The sequence below is a fragment of the Salmo salar genome, chromosome 23 (assembly GCF_965601325.2).
Source record: "Salmo salar chromosome 23, fSalSal1, whole genome shotgun sequence".
Classification (NCBI taxonomy): domain Eukaryota; kingdom Metazoa; phylum Chordata; class Actinopteri; order Salmoniformes; family Salmonidae; genus Salmo; species Salmo salar.
Genome location: NC_138313.1, coordinates 3,859,998 through 3,883,977, shown reverse-complemented (window position 1 = coordinate 3,883,977; position 23,980 = coordinate 3,859,998). Strand labels below are relative to the sequence as shown.

Genomic DNA, 23,980 nt, shown 5'->3' with positions numbered 1-23,980 from the left:
ATAAATGATGAGCTTTTTTGAACAAAACTACATTCGTTATGGACCTGTGATACCTGGAAGTGACATCTGATGAAGAGAATCAAAGGTAATGGATTATTTACATAGTATTTTCGATTTTAGATCTCCCCAACATGACGTCTAGTCTGTATCGCAACGCGTATTTTTCTGGGCGCAGTGCTCAGATTATTGCAAAGTGTGATTTCCCAGTAAGGTTATTTTTAAATCTGGCAAGTTGATTGCGTTCAAGAGATGTAAATCTATAATTCTTTAAATGACAATATAATATTTTACCAATGTTTTCTAATTTTAATTATTTAATTTGTGACGCTGACTTGACTGCCGGTTATTGGAGGGAAACGATTTCCTCAACATCAATGCCATAGTAAAACGCTGTTTTTGGATATAAATATGAACTTGATAGAACTAAAAATGCATGCATTGTCTAACATAATGTCCTAGGAGTGTCATCTGATGGAGATTGTAAAAGGTTAGTGCATCATTTTAGCTGGTTTTATGGTTTTGGTGACCCTGTCTTTGAATTGACAAAACATTACACACAACTCTTGTAAATGTACTGTCCTAACATACTCTAAATTTATGCTTTCGCCGTAAAACCTTTTTGAAAATGTAAAACGTGGTTAGATTAAGGAGATGTTTATCTTTCAAAGGGTGTAAAATAGTTGTATGTTTGAAAAATTTGAATTTTGACATTTATTTGGATTCAAATTTGCCGCTCTTGAAATGCACCTGCTGTTGATGGAGTGCACCACGGGTGGCACGCTAGCGTCCCACCTAGCCCATAGAGGTTAACCTCCAATCAGACCTACAGGATGTTATCACAACAGAACCTTTGTTTCTGAGAAGTGTGACTGAATGGGCGATGTGGAGAGGAACACAGAAAAGGCTGAATTCCTGAGAAGACAATTAAACCTTTTGAATAGAGTGTTGATAAAAGTGAGGTCGGGGTTGGGCTGGCCTACAGCATTGCAGCTCCCCCCAGTCTGCAGGGTGCAGAGATTCTCAGGGCTGCAGCCCAAAACCTATCTTTTTCAAACTGGCATCGTAAATTATTTTAACATGAGGCTCAGGGCAGGCAGTCAGGCCCACGGAAGCGATGGTGTTCCTGTCCTTTTAAGGTCGCAGCTGGATCAGTCTGTTTTCTTCAATACAATTACTTTATTCTCGCTATGCTGTAGTTATTAGTTTTTTTGCCCTTTTTTGTATTTTCTTTCCCTTATCATTATGGAGTTTATCCACCCAGCCACATTTAAACTGTGTAAAAACAAGAAGATTTACCTGATTTGATATAAAGCATTAGAAGCTTGATAAAATGGAACCTCGAATCCCACGGCAGCATTTGGTTCGATATGAACAGAAGGGTCCAGGAGGTTCAGCACACGCTGCCTAACGCATACTTTACAGGTTTCATGTGCTGGGCTGGGACTCATAAACAGCCAGAGAACGGGAGTCCATGCTGCTATACAAGTGCCCCATTGTGAAAGCTTTGCCTTTCAGGAATTCAATCAGAGGTCTGTAGCTCAACTATGCTCTCTGTGTGACAGAAGACCGAAAGAAAGGCAATCACTGAGCCTCACCGCATAAACACTTCCCCACTATGCAACCACTTCCTCTCTCCCCCTTTTCTCTCACTCCATTTTGTTTCTCTCCTCACTCACTCCCTTTCGTGCTCTCTCTCCCCTTCTAGCTCACTTCCTCTCCTTTGCTCTCACTTATTACAATTAGGCACTCTTCCTGTCTTTTATTGCCGAATGTTGTCTTTCATCCTGGATGAGTGAGAGACTGAGACTATTTCATGGTCTTCTTTATGACGCTGTTCACACCAATTGCTAAATATTGTCCTGCCACAATCCATCAATAATTTATTCGGAACAGGTTTGATTTTTGTCTTTTTGCATGCAGAAAATAAGCTGTTGACAATGGAATGTGTTATCTGGGGCATTGCCACTAACCAGGTTTCCATCCAACCTTTTTATGCCAGTAAAGTACATGTCAAATAAAAAAAAATGTAATAGCAGGCCTGATGGAAACAGAACATTTTTCGTTAAACTTTCCAAATATCGACAAAACACAATACGCTAGACAAGGTGAGATCTTTTTGTGTCGGTAAAATGAATTATGCAAGAAATGCCGGTAGAAATGCTTTTATGCACAAATATTGATATAATAACCATCATATCGAAGTAAACTTTCTGTATGTTATTTGCGATGTTGTGCAACCCTGTGCCCATTTAAATATGACCCTGTCATGTTCTTCCACCATCCCCACACTCGGTTTGTGTGTTTGACATTTCTATTGATCTTGAATATGACTCTCTTAAATAATTATGAATAGATCCACCATTGAGCACAAAAACAACACTTGTTACAGAATATCTTACATAGATGCTTGGCTGCCGTTTGACAAATAAAAATATAGCTTTTTTGTCCATAATAATAATCTCATCATGTAGGGCAGGCGCGTATGTGTTAGCGCTATTGGCTAGAGTGCATGTGCCAGTACCAGAGTGGGCACACTCACTATATAATGCAAAGAAAAATTGTGAGAAAACCATCAGTAGAGTTGAAAATGCGATGGAAACCCATTTTATTTGGTAGGCCCACATTTAACCTCAAAAGTTATTTTATGTGCACTACATCATCACACACTGTCATCCTGATCTGTTTTACCTGTCTTTGTGATTGTCTCCACCCCCCTCCAGGTGTCACCCATCTTCCCCATTATCCCCTGTGTATTTATACCTGTGTTCTGTTGGCAGTTTGTCTTGTTTGTTAAGTCAACCAGCGTTTTGTCTCAGCTCCTGCTTTTTCCAGTCTCTCTTTTCTCGCCCTCCTGGTTTTGACCCTTGCCTGTTCTGACTCTGAGCCTGCCTGCCGCCCGGTACCGTTGCCCCACCTCTGGTTTACTGACCCCTGCCTGCCTTGACCTGTCTATTGCCTGCCCCTGTTGGAATATTAAACTATTGTTTATTCTACGTGGTCTGCATCTGGGTCTTACCTTCATACCTGATAGTACGAACTGGCCATGACTGATACAGCAAACCCGGACCAGCTGCGCAACGCCATCCCCTCCCAAGGAGCTGCCATTGGTAGGCACGAGGAATTGTGTCGTGGGCTGATGGAGGGGGTCCAAATGTTGGCTGTGCGCCATGACCGGGTGTTGGATATGCAATTCCACGGGTCGTCTGGGGGCCAGCCTGCCACAGTGGTAACCCCACCGCCCCTTAGCAACTCGGCGGTTATCAGTGCTGCCCCACCGGCCACTCCACCTTTCCGGGAGCCCCGGTTACCTCCTCCAGAATGCTTTAATGGAAAGCCAAGCACCTGTCGGGCGTTTTTAGCTCAGTGTGCCCTTATTTTCGAGCTTCAGCCCTCCTCCTTCCCCTCTGATTGCTCCAAAATAGCCTACCTCCGCACGCTGATGTCTGGAAAGGCTCTCACCTGGGCTACCGCCGTATTGGAACAGCAGCTGGCCATATGCGCAAGCCTGGAGGGGATCGTGGGAGAGGTGAGGAAGGTCTTTGATGCCCTGTTCTCCGGGAGAGAAGCTGCCAGAAAGCTGCCACTGTGGCTGACTATGCGGTGGGTTTCCGTATGCTGGCAGCGGAGAGTGTGTGGAACCCGGAAGCACTGTTCGACATGTTCCTGCACGGCATCTCAGAGGAGGTTAAAGACGAGCTTGCGACTCAGGAGTTACCCACAGATTTGGTCGTCAGTTGAACAATGTTTCCTCCAACACATTGGTGCAGCTGGCTTCTGGGTTAAGTGGGTGCGTGTTAAGACGGGCCGTTGTCGTGGAAATATTGAATCAAATATTTCTCAGATACCGGAGCTTGTGAATTCAAATAGAGTTTATTACAAAAAGTAACAAAGCCGAGCAATTCCATGGAAGACCTACATTTTCTTGCCCCAGACCTCAGGCCTTATAGGTTTCCACCTTCAGATAACACACATGGTCACTCTCCTCTATGTAGATGATTAACACCCCTTGGCCTCTCGCCACCATTATCTTTCTGTCTCAATTCTTGCTTGTTTACAGATTCTATTGGTGGCATATCCATAGCAATGATACAAAAAATAAGACGAACATAATGCAGGTGTCTGTCCAATGATACTCATAGGACTACACAATGGCTCTCCTCCCCAAGCCTGTAATGGCACAGACATACATATACAATACAACTACATGCCCTAAAGCCAGTCACAGGACCAGGCAATGACTTCCCTCAGGCCTACAACAGCACAGGCATACATACATAATGCAATTGCATGTTTCAATGCTAGTCACAGGACCAGGTAATGACTTCCCTCAGGCCTATAACAGCACAGGCATATATTTTCTGCTTGCGTTCTGTTTTTACATGTCTAGTGATTAAATCCATGTTGATTCTGCTTACTACTTCTGGGAGAACAGTCTAGATACTGGAAAATCACCCATAGTCATGAATTTTCTCCTACACGGTTTGGCGGGTCATGTTTCGGGGGACGCATGACTCAAACTTCACCTGCCGAGCCTGTTGGAGAGTTGCAGCGATGAGACAAGATCGAAATTGGGGAGAAAAAGGGGGTAACAAAATAAAGTAAAAAATAATAATCCTCTAAATAAATGTCAAACTATATTTCTGTTCATTGTCTATATATAGGCTACTCGTTCAAGAGCTAGAGACAGGGAGAAGAGATGGGACAGTGGAGTTGTCAGCGGAGATGCGTGAATTGCACAGGAAGGGAAAGAAACGTCATGATGGTCAGCATATGTGTGAGGAATGACAAAAGGTGCCAGTTTTGTGTTTCCTCCTTTATTAAATGGGTTGTAACTGAATGAAACGTAGCCTTTCCTTTCATGATTCATCCTATAGGATGAGTAGCCTATCCTAATATTTTCAGTAGCATTCTATTTTTCCATAGTATATCATTTTTCTCTCATTACTGTATCCTCTCTAGCCGCTTTGAACAACATATTGCCACTTAATTGTTTTACTGGACTGATGGCCTGCATCTGATGGTCAGTCTGAAGGGAGGGAGGGAGCAGCGGTAAGACTGCCTCTCATGCACCGTTTACATCATGACATATTTCATTACGCCATACGCAATCTTCACGGAGTCTTACCCTCTACTGACCGAACAAGTGTAGTGTTTGTAACGCAAGATGGAGGACAGCCTGTCTCTTGTCAGAGATTTATTTTGGGAGGTTGCAAAATATGACCTTTCATTCAAGACAGGATAAATATATTGTTTCAGGTGATGTTAACATTTGTTTTGATTAGTTACTTTTTCCTCAACTTGTTTCTCTAAGGCAATAGTCATATAATAGGCTTAACAGCCTTTGTTTATTATTTAACCTTATTAAAATAGTACTCACTTACAGCAATGGGTAATTGTTTACAAGTTGCTAGCTATCCCATAAAGTTATTGCCAAAAACCAGAGATTTTCATCTTCTTTCATTTGGTAACTTCCTGTTTTTTGACAGACTCTTGCTGGACTAAAGACGACACAAAGTTAGAAAAATGTTAAAGTATACGCCGTCCGTCTCGCAATGGAGCCTTCAAACCGCAAGGGTGCGTTGCGTTTCCACTCCGTTGTGGACGTCCCAATTGAAATGCATGACATCAGACGCAACGTAACTGAGTGCTTATTGGTAATGTAAACCTTATGGGTAATGTGAAAAAGGCTTCACCCGACTCACCATCCCTCCGCCCTACCTCCCTCTGCTTAGAAAATGGGACACAGTCTTCCAGTTGACAGCAAAACTCAAGTCGCACTGCATTATTTCTGCCTCATGCTCCAATACATGTTGTTAGTCTGAATATGACTAGAGAAAGTGAAATATTCCTCAATATTAAAAAAGACAAGCCGCTAATAAGAACAACACAAGCTTATCGGAACACTTTGCTTTACTCATTAATTGCAGCTGCAGTGCTGGTTGTAGCATGAGTGGAAGTATGGAGAATGCGCATTTTATGGCTTACAAAAGTGTTAAACGAAGTGTTGACAGTGCTGAATAACTTACTTATTAAAACAGCAGCACTTTGCTGTATTCGTTGAGTCTCTCTAGTCATCGTTTTAAACATTTTTAAAACTTACAGAATTGGCTTTGCTGTGCATGAGGCTTCTTTTTACAGTCTATGGCCCGAGGAAACATTGCAGACACGGTGATCTGAGCCATCTGATTGGCCCACGGAAGACCGAGAGGTGCGTTTGATTTGCTCTCTGGGCTTTCCGGGTAGGCAGAGTTCTACCTAAAAGACACATGAAATGGTTAAAAATGTAAACACTTTGCCTTCCCGGTGCTAGGGTTGCTGAAATCAAGTGCACTTACCGCCAACAGCAAAAAACGAATGAAAAAATAGGAAAGCAAGGCTTTATCGTCTTTTTTTTCCAGAAATGTTTGGTGATCGACTAGGAAGGCCGCGATCGACAGATTGGTTACCACGGTGATATAGAGGTGACAGGAGAAAGTGTTCGTATTCTGGGGACGTTGTTCACCTCTTGAGTAATGCAGTGGGGCTGTAAGAACAATCAGTTCCTCAGGGGGTTTTGGCATCTTTTGAGGAATGTCTCAAACTTGACAACACTGATTTTGATCACACAGACTACCGTTATTTCATTCCTTTGCTAGGATGAAATGTCCTTATCGGCTAGCTTGTTGTGTGGTGACACCATGTGTTATGAGTGTGTAACAGTGGGCCATAACCAGTGTCTGTGTGTGTCTTTCTCTCTGCAGGTTGAACTGTACCCCGTGTGCGGGGCTGTGTCCTAAGATGTGTACAGGGCTGAAGACAGTGGACTCTGTGACAGCAGCCCAGGCTCTGAGAGGATGCACCGTGCTCAACGGCAGCCTGATCATCAAGATCCGTGGAGGGAGTGAGTACCCCTTCCAACCACCCTCACCTACCTAGTATATTATATAGTCACTTAACAGACTCTCTTAGTGATTTTTTTTCAGGTGTTCAAAATGCTTTACATTGAAAGTCATTGAAACTCACAGACCCACTACCAATGTGAACTGACTGTCTGTTTCTCCTCTCTCCATCAGACAACATAGCAGCAGAGCTGGAGGCTAACCTGGGTCAGCTGGAGGAGATAACAGGCTACCTGACCATCAAGAGAGCCTATGCCCTTGTCTCTCTCTCCTTCCTCCGCAAGCTACACATCATCCGAGGAGAGACCCTGACCCAAGATGGGTAGGTCTTGGGTAGCGCTATATAGGGAAAAGGGTACCATTTCAGATTTGGGGTTGAAACATTGTCCAAATTAACATAGTACTTGGGAGCATAGACCAGTGTGCAGATTATTATATATATTTTTTAATTTCTACTGCCATATCAGATTTTCCTTAGGTCTTACAGACTGACTAGTTTGTTCATTTTCTCAACCTCTCTCTACATGTACCTTCTCAGGAACTACTCTTTCTACGCGCTTGACAACCAGAACCTGCGTCAGCTGTGGGACTGGAACAAACACAACCTGACCATCCTTCAGGGGCGCATGTTCTTCCTTCACAACTCCAAGCTGTGCATGTCTGAGATCCGCAAGATGGAGGAGGTGACGGGCACCAAGGGGAGAGACATCAAGAATGAAATCGCCGGCAGGACCAATGGAGACCAGGCCTCCTGTAAGACCAGACAACACTTTAGACAAAAAATATAATACTATTAATATGTAGTAGACGCTAATAATAATATATGTAGTAGACGCTAATCAAAGGTTACTTACAGTTAACATTTACTATTAAGTATTTAGTGGTCCTTTGTGGCTCAGTTGGTAGAGCATGGCACTTGCAATGCCAGGATTGTGAGTTCGATTCCCACTGGGGCCAACCATACTAAAATGTATGCACGCATGACTATAAGTTGCTTTGGATAAAAGCCGTCAGTAGTCCTATCTGTATTTACAGTGTAGCGCTGATATGTGTTCTTGACCTCTTCCACAATATTGCTATTCTCTCACCTCCCTGATTCGCCCTGATCACTCCTCCTTTGACTGATGTCTCTGTCTCTGTTGTTGGTCTCCAGGTGAGAACCAGGTCCTGAAGTTCACCACGGTGCGAACGCAGTCAGACAAGATCCTCATCAAGTGGGAACCCTTCTGGCCGCCTGACTTCAGAGACCTACTAGGCTTCATGGTCCTCTACAAAGAGGCGTAAGTAGGAAGCAATACATTAATACATAAATACCTAGAGGTGTACTGTACTGAAAGTAAATTAGTACCCTTGTCTGAGCCAGAATGGCCCATAGGGAAGGAACCAATACTCTGTTTCTGTAAGGTGAGGCAGCTTGATGGACACCCCTGGAGCAGACGCTAGTCTATGGTAGAAAAACATGAATACATATAAATTAAGAAGAAACACAATTACATTCAGAAGAGGTAGAAGTACTGTGTGATGGACATGCCGGTAAGCAGCATTCTAGACAGACATATCGTGTCATTATTTACGCTCCCAACACAGTATATACTTCTTAGCTGTATCACAGAACAGGTGTCTTTTTCTGAATAAAACATGCTGTTTTAGAAGCGTCAATCAGCATGTGGTGTACAGTATGAGTAATGGCTATTGTCTTCTCTTTGCATTACTCTTCAGAAAGCTTATACCACACTCCATGTGAATAGGTGCCCTGATTGCATTTCTTTTCTGTAGAACTGAATATGTGAATATTAAATTAGTCTCTCGCTCATCTCCTACAGCACAAGAATGTGATGGCTCTTTCTGTAGCTCTAGCATTGAATGTTTCTTCTTTACTTAACTTCTTGCGGATCTGGCCAACATCCGGTGAAATTGCAGAGCGCGAAATTCAAATTAAATTACTATAAATATTTAACTTTCATGAAATCACAAGTGCAATACATCAAAATAAAGCTTAACTTGTTGTTAATCCAGCCGCCGTGTCAGATTTCAAAAAGGCTTTACGGCAAAAGCAAACCATGCGATTATCTGAGGACAGCGCCCAGCACACAAATGCAAAACAAATCATTTTCAACCAGGGAGTTGCGACACAAAAGTCAGACATAGCGATGTAATATATGTCTTACCTTTGAAGATCTTCTGTTCGCACTCAAAGGTCCCAGTTACATTACAAATGGTCCTTTTGATCGATAAAGTCCTTCTTTATATCCATAAAAACTCAGTTTAGCTGGCGCGCTTCAGTCAATAATCCACTCGGTTTCCCTCCTTCAAAATGCATACATAATGAATCCCAAACGTTACCAATAAACTTATCCAAACAAGTCAATCAGCATTTATAATCAATCCTTAGGTACCCTAATACGCAAATAAACGATACAATTTAAGACTGAGAATTGTTATTGTCTTTACCGGAGATAAACAAAAACAACTCGGCCATGCGCTTGGAAACACTACAGCCAAAATGGGAGCCACTTACAAAAACTACAACTTCTCCCTCATTTTTCCAAAAGCCAGCCTGAAACTCTTTCTAAAGACTGTTGACATCTAGTGGAAGCCCTAGGAACTGCAATCGGGGACGATTTCGCACTATTATAAAAGTGCCAGCCATTGAAATCAGTGGTATGGTATGAATTCTTCAGTGGTATGGTATGAATTCTTCGCCCCCTATCCCAAAGAAGTTGAGGGGCTAGTAGTGGGGCATTTTGTTAGCGGCTGTATCGACTATGAATGGTAGCTGCCACTGTGCTACTTTTGGATGTGCATAATTAGGCCACTGTCATCGTTTTGAATCCAAGTCTCTTCCCAAGAACTTAGTAATGTGTGTGTGTGTCCCACCCGTCCAGACGCTAAAAGAATGTGACGTAGTTTGACTTGGCTTACAGTATATGTCTACTATTGAGTGTGTGTGTGTGTCTCTCCGTCCCCTTCCTTCTCCAGGCCCTATAAGAATGTGACAGAGTTTGATGGCCAGGATGCGTGCGGCTCTAACAGCTGGGTGATAGCTGACATAGACCCTCCACCCCGGGCCTCGGAGGGGAAGGAGCAGGGAGAGCCTGGCTACCTCATCCATACTATGAAACCCTATACCCAGTACGCCATCATGGTCAAGACCCAGCTCTCCGCCTCAGATGAAAACCAGGTCCTCGGGGCCAAGAGTGAGATCATCTACGTCCGCACCAATGCCACCAGTGAGTCACGAACAATCCTCCGTCCTTACAACATTCTAATCTACTACATCTCAAATCTTGTTGTGGCCCAACAAATACACAAAACAGTGTCTCTAGCTAGCAAGCTTTAACTCGAGTAGTTTGTCTTTTGCTGTAACCAAAGACTAGAGAAACTAGCGGCGATCCACCAATAGGTCCCAACCCGCTAGTGTGACGACAAACCCTACTTTAACCATGTGTTTTAGAGCCGTCGGTGCCGCTGGACCCCATCTCATCATCCAACTCGTCCTCTCAGATCATCCTGAAGTGGAAGCCCCCCACGGACGCCAATGGCAACATCACTCACTACCTGGTGTTCTGTCAGCAGCAGCCCGAGGACAGCGACCTCTACAAGTTTGACTACTGTCAAAAAGGTGAGACACAGAGGATTGTTATTATTCAGATGTTTACTTCATATTATAGTTACAAAAAGGTTGATCAATCATATCAAATGATCTCATAGTCTGTTGACCATTGAGAAAGGGGTTTCAGGGTCCACTATTTTGCGTGTGGGATTCAGTTGGGATGTGACGTTTGGGATTCTAACCATCTCTCTCTCTGTCTGTGTGCAGGAATGAAGCTACCGTCGCGGGCGCCCACCCATCTGGACACTGACGAGGAGCAAAAGTGGAACCAGACAGACGAGTCTGGGCCAGGGAACCGCTGCTGTGCCTGCCCCAAAACAGACACCCAGCTCAAGAAGGAGGCTGAGGAGTCAGAGTACCGCAAGACCTTCGAAAACTACATCCACAACGAAGTGTTTGAAGTCAGGTATGATAGCACAGTGTTACCGCTGCACTCATTTTGCTGTGGCGCTGTGCCACGGCAAAATCATTGCCGCCACAAAACAAATATGGAACGTGAACTAATATTTCTGCTGAGTCTCACTTTGAAGATGCTATAACAGCCGACATTTACTTTTCCTCTGCAAACAAAACAAGTAATAAATAGAAAAATCTGTTAACGCCATAGTAGAATAGTTTATCTATTTAGCTAATGGGCTTGTTGTTGCGTGTTCTTTGTGAGAAAAATATTCCTCTATTGGGGGCATTTCAAGTTACGAATACCATAGGGCGGGAACATGCATTTTGACAAGCAGTCTATGCACAACAATTCTTGCAATCGCGAAAACAGCGGTTTTAATGGTGTTATGTTCTGACAGAGTGAAAAAAACATTAACTTCTGGTGTAGCAAGAATTTCAAATTACAACCCAACAATGGCCTTCGTTAAAACTTCTTATGGCTCAAATTTTGTTAACGGGATCGATTTGACAACATCCGGTGAAATGGCAGAGCGCCAAATTCAAAAAAAATTATTACAAATATTGAACTTTCATACATTCACAAGTGCAATACACCAAATTAAAGCTGAACTTCTTGTTAACCTGTTTGGGATAGGGGGCAGTATTTTCACGGCCGGATTAAATCGGGTACGTTTTTTATCTGGTTACTACTCCTGCCCAGAAACTAGAATATGCATATAATTAGTAGATTTGGATAGAAAACACCCTAAAGTTTCTAAAACTGTTTGAATGGTGTCTGTGAGTATAACAGAACTCATATGGCAGGCCAAAACCTGAGAAGATTTCATACAGGAAGTGCCCTGTCTGACAATTTGTTCTCCTCCTGTGGCGTCTCTATCGAAAATACAGCATCTCTGCTGTAACGTGACATTTTCTAAGGCTTCCATTGGCTCTCAGAAGGCGCCAGAAAGTGGAATGACGTCTCTGCAGTCTCTGGGCGATAAAACAGCAGGAGTTTTTGTGAGTGGTCAGGCAGGGAACAATGACACTGGAGATGCGCGTCCACGAGATGACTTCATTTTTTTTCTTTCAGACTTTGAATGAATACAACGTCGCCCGGTTGGAATATTATCGCTATTTTACGAGAGAAATGGCATAAAAATTGATTTTAAACAGCGTTTGACATGCTTCGAAGTACGGTAATGGAATATTTTGAACGTTTTTTGTCACGAAATGCGCTCGCGCATCACCCTTTAGATAGTGACTTGAACGCACGAACAAAACGGAGGTATTTCAATATAACTATGGATTATTTGGAACCAAAACAACATTTGTTGTTGAAGTAGAAGTCCTGGGAGTGCATTCTGACGAAGAACAGCAAAGGTAATCCAATTTTTCTTATAGTAAATCTAGTAAATTAGCTAGCCATGATGGCAGGCTATGTACTCAGAATATTGCAAAATGTGCTTTCGCCGAAAAGCTATTTTAAAATCTGACACCGCGATTGCATAAAGGAGTTCTGTATCTATAATTCTTAAAATAATTGTTATGTCTTTTGTCAACGTTTATCGTGAGTAATTTAGTAAATTCACCGGAAGTTTGCGGTGGGTATGCTAGTTCTGAACATCACATGCTAATGTAAAAAGATGGTTTTTGATATAAATATGAACTTGATTGAACAAAACATGCATGTATTGTATAACATTATGTCCTAGGAGTGTCATCTGATGAAGATCATCAAAGGTTAGTGCTGCATTTAGCTGTGGTTTTGGTTTTTGTGACATATATGCTTGCTTTGAAAATGGCCGTGATTATTTTTGGCAGGGTACTCTCCTGACATAATCTAATGTTTTGCTTACGCTGTAAAGCCTTTTTGAAATCGGACAATGTGGTTAGATTAACGAGAGTCTTGTCTTTAAAATGGTGTAAAATAGTCATATGTTTGAGAAATTGAAGTTATAACATTTTTGAGGTATTTGTATTTCGCGCCACGCTCTACCATTGGATATTCCGCTAGCGGAACGTCTGTCCCTAACAGGTTAATCTAGCCACAGTGTCAGATTTCAAAAAGGCTTTACGGCGAAAGCAAACAATGCTATTATGTGAGGACAGCACCCCATCAAACAACACAGACAATCATATTTCATCCTGCCAGGCGCGACACAAAACTCAGAAATAACGATATAATTCATGCCTTACCTTTGACGAGCTTCTTCTGTTGGCACTCCAATATGTCCCATAAACCTCACAAATGGTCCTTTTGTTCGATTAATTCCGTCGTTATATATCCAAAATGTCCATTTATTTGGCGCGTTTGATTCAGAAAAACACCGGTTCTAACTCGTGCAACATGACTACAAAATATCTCAAGTTACCTGTAATCTTTGTCCAAACATTTCAAACAACTTTCCAAATACAAATGTAGGTATTTTTTTACGTAAATAATCGATAAAATTTAAGACGGGATAAACTGCGTTCAATACCGGAGGAAAACAAAGTGGAGCATGCTTTTCAGGTCACGCGCCTCTATCAAACAGTACACTTCCCTCGAGCCTCATTCTGAACAGGGCTACTTCTTCATTACACAAAGGAAAAACATCAAACAATTTCTAAAGACTGTTGACATCCAGTGGAAGCGATAGGAACTGCAAGCAACTGCCTTAGAATTATGGATTCTCAATGAAAACCCATTGAAAAGAGAGTGACCTAAAAAGAAAAAAAACCTGGATGGTTTGTCCTCGGGGGTTTCACCTGCCAAATAAGTTCTGTTATACTCACAGACCTCATTCAAACAGTTTTAGAAACCTTAGTGTTTTCTATCCAAATCTACCAATTATATGCATATCCTAGGTTCTGGGCCTGAGTAGCAGGCAGTATACTTTGGGCACACTTTTCATCCGGACGTGAAAATAGCGCCCTCAAGCCATAAGAAGTTAAAAAGAAGGGATCCCAGCTTTCCATTCCTACTTTATTTATTTCTCAACTCCTAAATATGTTCACACTGCACCATTTTAAACCCAGAATTTTTAGCAGCGGCATGGTGAAACACGTTACCGCTCCGCAATTAGCAGTGAGTGCATTGGGGAGAGTGGGGCTAAATGTAACACCATTCGATTTTAGGGTACCTTGGGGTACACTACCTCAAAATAATTTCTGGGGATTGACTTAAAACATTGATGAGACAGATACTATTTTTAGTTGAGGAAGAGAAGTAGCAACCAGAGGAGTAAAAATTGTGATGAAGTTTCTGTGAGAAGTACAGGCAGGGAGTGTTTTACCCCAGTCGGCAGTTACCCTAACAGGTAGGCCTACATTATTATTCACTGTTTATGCAAGTTTTCTGGGGCATAAAATGCATCAATAGGATAATAACTAGTTAAAAGATCACATTTGGGATCTGGCTAATGATTAAACCCAATAGGGTAAATGCAGATAGGTAACCCCATTCTTCAGCCTATTTATTTGCGCTTTGCTGCATCAGTTGGGCTACAGGTGATAATGTTTATTGCTAATAGTATACCTCATAATATGGACCATGCATAGCCCAATATGTTAAATAATTGTAACAAATCATTTTACCAATGTGTTATTGGGCTTGTTTCTGGAGTTGGAAATTATATTTTAAATGGTGTCAGCATAATTTTATTTTAACTCATTTTGGAGTAGAATGTCCTTTTAAGAAGTCACCAGGACTGAGCTTCTCAGACCCCCCCCCCCCCCCCCCCCCCTTCAAAACCCCTCCACTACCTCCCCCCACTGCTACAAACACTGGATACCATAACTACAGTTGAAGTCGGAAGTTTACATACACTTAGGTTGAAGTCATTAAAACTCGTTTGTCAACCACTCCACAAATTTCATGTTAACTGACTTGCCAAAACTAAAGTTTGTGCATGACGCAAGTAATTTTTCCCCAAAAAATGTACAGACAGATTATTTCACTTTCATAATTCACTGTATCACAATTCCAGTGGGTCAGAGTTTACATACACCAAGTTGACTGTGCCTTTAAACAGCTTGGAAAATTCCAGGAAATTATGTTATCGCATTAGAAGCTCCTGATAGGCTAATTGACATAATTTGAGTCAATTGGAGGTGTACCTGTGGATGTATTTCAAGGTCTACCTTCATACTCAGTGCCTCTTTGCTTGACATCATGGGAAAATCAAAAGAAATCAGCCAAGACCTCAGAAAAAAAAGTTGTAGATCTCCAAGTCTGGTTCATCCTTGGGAGCAATTTCCAAATGCCTGAAGGTACCACGTTCATCTGTACAAATAATAGTACATTTACATTTAAGTCATTTAGCAGATGCTCTTATCCAGAGCGACTTACAAATTGGTGCATTCACCTTATGATATCCAGTGGAACAACCACTTTACAATAGTGCATCTAAATCTTTTAAGGGGGGGGGGTTAGAAGGATTACTTTATCCTATCCTAGGTATTCCTTAAAGAGGTGGGGTTTCAGGTGTCTCCGGAAGGTGGTGATTGACTCCGCTGTCCTGGCGTCGTGAGGGAGCTTGTTCCACCATTGGGGTGCCAGAGCAGCGAACAGTTTTGACTGGGCTGAGCGGGAACTGTGCTTCCTCAGAGGTAGGGGGGCCAGCAGGCCAGAGGTGGATGAACGCAGTGCCCTTGTTTGGGTGTAGGGCCTGATCAGAGCCTGAAGGTATGGAGGTGCCGTTCCCTTCACAGCTCCATAGGCAATCACCATGGTCTTGTAGCGGATGCGAGCTTCAACTGGAAGCCAGTGGAGAGAGCGGAGGAGCGGGGTGACGTGAGAACTTGGGAAGGTTGAACACCAGACGGGCTGCGGCGTTCTGGATGAGTTGTAGGGGTTTAATGGCACAGGCAGGGAGCCCAGCCAACAGCGAGTTGCAGTAATCCAGACGGGAGATGACAAGTGCCTGGATTAGGACCTGCGCCGCTTCCTGTGTGTACGCAAGTATAAACACCGTGGGACCACGCAGTCGTCATACCGCTCTGCGTTCTGTCTCCTAGAGATGAACGTACTTTGGTGCGAAAAGTGCAACTCTATCCCAGAACAACAGCAAAGGACCTTGTGAAGATGCTGGGGGAAACTGGTACAAAAGTATCTATATCTACAGTAAAACAAGTCCTATATCGACATAACCTGAAAGGCCGCTCAGCAAGGAAGAAACCGCTGCTCCAAAACCACCATTACATTTTTTTTTTAAAAGCCAGACTACGGTTTGCAACTGCACATGGGGACAAAGATTGTACTTTTTGGAGAAATGTCCTCCGGTCTGATGAAACAAAAATAGAACTGTTTGGCCATAATGACCATCGTTATGTTTGGAGGAAAAAGGGGGAGGCTTGCAAGCCGAAGAACACAATCCCAACCGTGAAGCACGGGGTGGCATCATCATGTTGTGGGGGTGCTTTGCTGCAGGAGGGACTGGTGCGCTTCACAAAATAGTTGGCATTATGAGAAGGAAAATTATGTGGATATATTGAAGCAACATCTCAAGACATTAGTCAGGAAGTAAAAGCCAAGGTATTGGAGTGGCCATCACAAAGCCCTGACCTCAATCGCATAGAAAATTTGTGGGCAGAACTGAAAAAGCATGTGCGAGCAAGGAGGCCTCCAAACCTGACTCGGTTACATCAGCTCTGTCAGGAGGAATGGGCCAACATTCACCCAAGCTTGTGGAAGGCTACTTGAAACGTTTGACCCATTTAAAGGCAATGCTAACAAATACTAATTGAGTGTATGTAAACTTCTGACCCCCTGGGAATGTGATGAAGAAATAAAAGCTGAAATATATCATTATCTCGACTATTATTCTGACATTTCACATTCTTAAAATAAAGTGGTGATCCTAACTGACCTAAGACAGGGAAGTTTTAATAGGATTAAATGTCAGGAATTGTGAACAACTGAGTTCAAATGTATTTGGCTAAGGTGTATGCAAACTTCCAACTTCAACTGTACCTTAATGACGAAGTGTTTGAGATCAGGCATGATGGCATAACTAAAGTACCTTCATAATTAAGTATTTGAGATCAGGTGTGATTATAGCAGAGTTACCTCCACAACAAAGTGTTTGAGATCAGGTATGAGAACAGTAGTTCCATCACAGTGAGATGTTGGAGTAAAGAAACAACAGTTAGCTATATACCTCAGAAATTTCCCCAGAACTCAGGGAACCCTGAAAGAAATTGAGGGCTTCCCCATAGTCTGATGACAGGTAGTCCCTGAACACAGCTGATCTCTCATTCTTCCATAACAACACCTTCTGTAAGCAACGCCTCCGATGATAGGTAAGCCAATGGCGAGCAAGCGCTGGTATTAATGTCCAGGCCAATAAAAGGTGTCATGGTCCGCATCCAAATTGATGTCGCATAAATGTACACAGACGTTTTGGCTTTGCCACCTTCCTCAGTATGTAGGTTCAATCAATCATGTATTTATAAAGCCCTTTTTACATCAGTAGATGTCGGCCTTCCCTGTAGCTCAGTTGGTAGAGCATGGTGTTTGCAACACCAGGGTTGTGGGTTCGATTCCCACGGGGGGCCAGCACAGAAAAAAAAAAAAAATGTATGAAATGTATGCATTCACTACTGTAAGTCGCTCTGGATAAGAGCGTCTGCTAAATGACTAAAAATGTAAAAATGTCACAAAGTGCTATACAGAAACCCAGCCTAAAACCCCAAACAGCAAGCAATGCAGATGTAGAAGCATGGTGGCTAGGAAAAACTCCCTAGAAAGTCACAGAACCTAAGAAGAAACCTAGAGGTACCAGGCTATGAGGGGTGGTCAGTCCACTTCTGGCTGTGCCGGGTGGAGATTATAAGAGTACATGGCTATTTAAGGCCAGATTGTTCTTCAAGATGTTCAACCGTTCGTAGATGACCAGCAGGGTCAAATGATAGGTACAAATATTTTTCATTCAAATCAGCATTTGTAGGGAACACAGGGAAGCAACCGATGAGCAGCAGGTGCTTCTAATCAGGGTTTCCTCATCTGCCAGTCAGGGATGTGTCTTCACTGGTCTACTGATTGGCAGATCCTAATTAGAAGCATCGGTTGCTCACCTGTGCTCCCTACAAATTCTGTTTTGAAGGAAAAATATTTGTACCTACATACTGAAGAAGGCTGCAAAGCCAAGATGTCTGTGTACACTGTCCTTGATGCAGTGAAAATTATGAAATCATGGGTTTGACACACCAGCCAAGCTTCTGGGAGAGCGCGATGGTCCCCTTTTAATAAGTTAGTCCCCATTTGATTAGTTAATGCCTAGGCCCCCTCACCTTGTCAGTCAATCAGAGCACAACAGCCAGCAGCTCTGCGTCAGAGGTGTTATGCATAATTTGAAGCACTAATTCATGGGGGGTATTTCACGCCTAGCAGTGTTATCTAGCCTTGGCGGAAAACTCTGGGGAAAATGGAAATGTCTCTCTCTCCGTGTGACAAATTAAATGCCTGTTCAACCCAAGCGTGATAATTAGTGAAGGCCATTCCCCTTTTATTGTGATTCCAGGAACATGTGAGAACAGATACTCTGTGTAGCGTAATGTTTTGACAGCACCAAAGGCTCTTTGGCAGGTGGAATAGCAAGCAGAGCTGGCTTTCAGATGCACCGTTGACTGACATGAGAGGCCCCTGGGCTCACACACACATAAACAAACAGACACACACACACACACACACCCCCTCACATTTTAACCATAGGAAGGCATTTGTATAATAGTTGCTGAGGCGAGGCATGGGAAATCACCAAGCAAGTATCTGAGTCGGTCTCTTCCGCATTGCCGCGGTTTCAAACGACCGTGTCCGGCCTTGGCTGTTCTGATTTAGCTCCCCGTTCATAAGCGGATAGATGTTATAAACCAATTAGTCCGTGTGTTTCTGTATGGATGAGGGTAATTATGCCTACTGCTAGACTGGCCGGGCTAACTGTAGTCTAGTAGCTGGTTAGGGTGTCTGGGCCCTGACTGAGAGTGGCCCTGTAGCTGTTATTCACATGGTCACAGGAACACTGTGCTCCTTCCATCACAGCACAGCCTCACAGGCAGGGGCCCTGCCCTCCCTTTGTTTGTCCCCGGATTATACTGTGTGTGTGTGTGTGTGTGTGTGTGTGTGTGTGTGTGTGTGTGTGTGTGTGTGTGTGTGCTAGCGTGCCATCCGGCTAGCCCCGACCCTTTGTGTGTGTGAGAGACAGCCTTTTGAACAAAGAGTTCAGACACAACAGTTGCAGCCTAGTGAGCAAGGAGTTCAGAAACACAACAATAGCAGCCTAATGCACAAGGAATTCACACACACAACAGTGACAGCCTAGTGAACAAAGAGTTCAGACTAGAGGTCGACCGATCGGCATGGCCGATTAGTTTTCAGAACAATCGGTAATCGGCCTTTTTGGGCACCGATTATGGCTGATTACATTGCAATCCATGAGGAAACTGCGTGGAAGGCTGACTACCTGTTACGCGAGTGCAGTGTCAAAAGGACCTTGTGGCTGCAATGAGCCAAGTAAGTTGCTAGCTAGCATTAAACTTATCTTATAAAAAAACTATCAATCTTGACAATCACTAGTTAACTACACATGATTGATATTACTAGGTTAACTAGCTTGTCCTGCGTTGCATATAATCAATGCAGTGCCTGTTAATTTATCATCGAATCACAGCCTTATTCAACTTCTCCAAATGGGTGATGATTTTTTTTTAAAAGCACATTTGTAGCACAAATGTACCTAACCATGAACATCAATGCCTTTCTTAAAATATACTTCTGTGTATTGATTTTTTTATTTTTTAACCTGCATATTTAGCTAAAATAAATGCATGTTAGCAGGCAATATTAACTAGGAAATTGTGTCACTTCTCTTGCGTTCAAGGCAAGCAGAGTCAGGGTATATGCAACAGTTTGGGCCGCCTGGCTCGTTGTGAACTGTGTTTCTTCCTAACAAAGACCATATTTAATTTGCCAGAATTTTACATAATTATGACGTAACATTGAAGGTTGTGCAATGTAACAGCAATATTTAGACTTAGGGTTGCCACCCGTTCGACAAAATATGGAATGGTTCTGTATTTCACTGAAAGAATAAACGGCGAAGTTATAGTTTCCGGATTTTACCATATTAATGACCAAAGGCTCGTATTTCTGTGTTTATTATAATTAAGTCTATGATTTGATATTTGATAGAGCAGTCAGACTGAGCGGTGGTAGGCAACAGCAGGCTCGTAAGCATTCATTCAAACAGCACTTTACTGCGTTTGCGAGCAGCTCTTAGCAATGCTTGACACAGCACTGTTTATGACTTCAAGCCTATCAACTCCCGAGATTAGGCTGGCAATACTAAAGTGCCTATAAGAACATCCAATAGTCAAAGGTATTCGAAATACAAATGGTATAGAGAGAAATAGCCAACGTGTCATAATTCCTATAACTACAACCTAAAACTTCTTAACTGGGAATATTGAACCACCAGCTTTCATATGTTCTGAGCAAGGAACTTAAGCGTTAGCTTTTTTACATTCTTCTCCATCACTGTGTTTTTGCATTATTTATTCCAAATTGAACATGTTTCATTATTTAGTTGAGACTAAATAGATTTTATTTATGTATTATATTAAGTTAAAATATAAGGGTTCATTGTTCATTCAGTATTGTTGTAATTGTCACTATTACAAATGTATATAAAAATCGGCCGATTTAATCGGTATCCGCATTTTTTGCTCCTCCAATAATCGGTATGGGTATAGAAAAATCATAAATCGGTCGACCTCTAGTTCAGACACAAAGCAGTGGCAGCCTAGTGAGTGAAAATCCTGTATGCCTCCTGTATCTCCTCTCCATCACGCAATGACAGGACCACATAGACACTCTGTCTCACCAACGTAAAACACAGCTACCCCTGCCTTGGAAATGGCACCACACCTTCATGGCTTTCCCATCTTTTCTTATGAAGGTATTGGGCTGAAACAGTCACTCAGACTTCCACCTGGGGTCAGCCAGTATGGCTGGTGTCATCATCGTGCCTAGTTAGCTCCTCATTCCGCTCATCCCCTCTAAACCCTATTGGTGCTGCTAAGACTGTCAGAGAGAGAGATAAAGAGGGGTAGCCTGCCTGCCATACATGTCTGTGGCACATACTGGGTAGTCCCGGGACTCTAACCCACAATCCTGATGTTGCAAGATACATGCTCTACCAACTGAGCTACAGAGGACCACATAAATGAATGGACTGGCTGGAACCCACCGTGACCCAGACCTGGCTAGTTCTGTTTTTTGCTGCCATTTTGGTTGACTCAAGTTAGTGGATTTCTGTCTATTGTTCTACTGACTGTCTGTATTTCTCTGGTAGTGTAGTGACATGGCTGAGATGGGTGAGTATGTTCAGTTGTGCTGTCTGTCTGTGCCGTGCTTCTACACCTGTATTGCTTGCTGTTTGGGGTTTTAGGCTGGGTTTCTGTACAGCACTTTGATATATCAGCTGATGTAAGAAGGGCTATATAAATACATTTGATTTGATTTTTGATTTGTGCATCACCAGGCAGCAAGCACTCTGTCAAAGAGAGCCTGTAATTAGACCCAGGCAGGCCTGTGACATCATCACTGTGGGCAGCCAGGCAGGCAGCCTAACTCACTGTTAGACAGATGTATAGATAGAGCCCCTCCATGCAGATGTCAACCTGTCTGCTGAGGAAGAAGTTGCCTTAGTCAAACCACAGGATCTGATCCAAGGTCAGATTACCATCCCTCAATTTGAACCTCAACCATTAGGAAAAAATATTTTTGACCCAGAGGGAGGTTGGATCTTCCCTCTACTACTCTCTGTAGCAGCAGGAACATAATGTAACAAGCTACTCTCTCTATCAGCCTCTCCCTGTTCTGTTCTCAGCACTTCTCAGTCTGCAATCACCTCAGATGTAAACAAACCCAGTGATGTCTGGATGCTAGGCTAGCTGAAGGCTCCGGCGCTCCATCTAGTGGTGATGAGTGTAGCTGAGTTAATGGGCACTCTGACCAGAGAACAGGACTACTTACCATGGACTCTAACTCACAACATCATTATCTTCACCTAACCTTTAATGGAGAATAGGAGGACAATTAATGTAATTGGCCCAACACCTATCATTTTGGAGTTGTGGGCTGTGTTGGGTAGATGCAATGGGTTTCTGGGTTGGAGTAACTAACATTGATCTTCAGGAGAGATCTATACGGTAGGTAGGTAGGTAGGTAGGTAGGTAGGTAGGTAGGTAGGTAGGTAGGTAGGTAGGTAGGTAGGTAGGTAGGTAGGTAGGTAGGTAAGTTCCAGTATAGGACAACCAGGTTGTTGGTTATTGTGAAAGTTTGTTCATAATGACTTCCGCTGATAACTTTCATCTTAGCTCTTTGTTACCATAATACGCTTCATCTCACCTGGCTTCTCATCTCCCTCTCCTGTCCTCCACTCTCCTCCTGTCTCTCTCCTCCCCCTTTCTCCATCAGACCGTCTCGTCGGCGCCGCTCAGTGGGCGTTGCCAACGCCACCCTTCCGCTCTTCCTGACCACGCCCCCCACCCTGCCCAACGCCTCCACCACGCCCAGCCCAGATGGCGAGGGGGTGGAGGGCTCTAAGGTGACGTTGGTGGTGTATGCCAAGGAGTCGACGGTCATCTCCAACCTGCGTCACTTTACCAGCTACCAGATAGAGATCCATGCCTGCAACCACCCCACAGACCCCCAACGCTGCAGCATGGCTACCTACGTCAGCGCCCGCACCATGCCCGAAAGTAAGGCTGTACACGGAGTCAGACACACTAATAAACTACAGCTTCTCTGCGAGTAACATTATGCATATTTGTACACTACACAGTACAGACACTCTTCTTTCATATTGCCCTTGCTGATGGTTCTTCCTGTGTTCTGCTCCTCTCCATGCAGAGAAAGCTGATGACATTGTGGGCCAGGTGACCCATGAGATGGTGTCAGAGCACCCAGAGTCTGTCCACATCAAGTGGCTGGACCCCAAAGCCCCCAATGGCATGATCATCCTGTACGAGGTCAACTACAAGAGGCTGGGAGACCTTGAGGTTAGTATGAATACTATGCTGAAATTACTTAACTGTGTTTCCATCAATCGATTTCCCCCTGCTTTTTCTTGAGTATGTTTGATTTACTTTATTACGTGTATACATGGTTGCTACAGTCTGAATTTGATCTTTGCTCATCCTTTTTCAACCATTGTCTGCGTTCATAATCATGGATTACCGTAATTTCCGGACTATAAGCCGCTACTTTTTTCCCACGCTTTGAACCTCGCGGCTTAAACAATGATGCGGCAAATATATGGATTTTTCCCGCTTTCAAATGAAAAAAACACATTCTGTGACGTGCTCAGTTTTTTGGCGGCATGAAGCTTTCATTAGACCAATGAAATTGCCGAACGGGTTAAGGTCAAACAACTTTTTGGTTTACTGTTTACATTAAATCGAGCGCGCTCATCATTCTGATTACGGTAGTCATTTTGTCACCCTCATCATGGCAAAGACACGGAGAAATGCATATGATGCAGCTTTCAAGTTGAAGGCGATTGATCTGGCTGTTGGAAAAGGAAATAGAGCTGCTGCACGGGAGCTTGGTCTGGAGCAATGACTTTCTTAGTAGGCTACTGTTTACTGCTAATTTTACATTTTTTGTTACAAGCCGTGTTTCATTAAAGCCTATTTATTTTTGTTACAAGCCGTGTTTCGTTAAAGCCTGTGTAAAGTTAATTTGTTTCAATGTACCGGTAGGCACCTGCGGCTTATAGACATGTGCGGCTTATTTATGTTCAAAATAAAATAAAAAAATTAAATCAGTGGGTGCGGCTTATATTCAGGTGCGCTTAATAGTCCGGAATTTACGGTACCTAAACAACAACAGTAATTTTGTGATGGTAGGGACGCAGGGCTGTTTTCCATCCAAAAAACTAAATGACTTAGGAACTGTGCACTGTTTTTGAGGTGTGTGTGTATGTGGCCACTTGGAGACGCCAGTTAGACCGCTCCCTCAATCCCTTTTTAATAATTGAGCTTATTTTGCAGCTATTCCAAACTGTCAGTGAATATTCTTAGTATGTTACTAAATTTATCCAGAGTATTTTCAGATTTCCTTATT

At 43.0% G+C, this 23,980-nt stretch overlaps 1 protein-coding gene across 1 annotated transcript in view; it reads left to right on the top strand.

Annotated features, from left to right (window-relative positions):
* Positions 1-23,980, top strand: part of LOC106583950 (insulin receptor) — a 160,701-nt gene that overhangs the window by 123,183 nt on the left and 13,538 nt on the right. Inside the window, exons 4-12 of the mRNA XM_014168658.3 lie at positions 6,741-6,880; positions 7,053-7,200; positions 7,417-7,631; positions 8,032-8,158; positions 9,858-10,108; positions 10,333-10,500; positions 10,699-10,897; positions 22,331-22,614; positions 22,766-22,914. Coding sequence (XP_014024133.1) covers positions 6,741-6,880; positions 7,053-7,200; positions 7,417-7,631; positions 8,032-8,158; positions 9,858-10,108; positions 10,333-10,500; positions 10,699-10,897; positions 22,331-22,614; positions 22,766-22,914 — 1,681 coding nt within the window. The remainder of the gene's footprint in view (positions 1-6,740; positions 6,881-7,052; positions 7,201-7,416; positions 7,632-8,031; positions 8,159-9,857; positions 10,109-10,332; positions 10,501-10,698; positions 10,898-22,330; positions 22,615-22,765; positions 22,915-23,980) is intronic.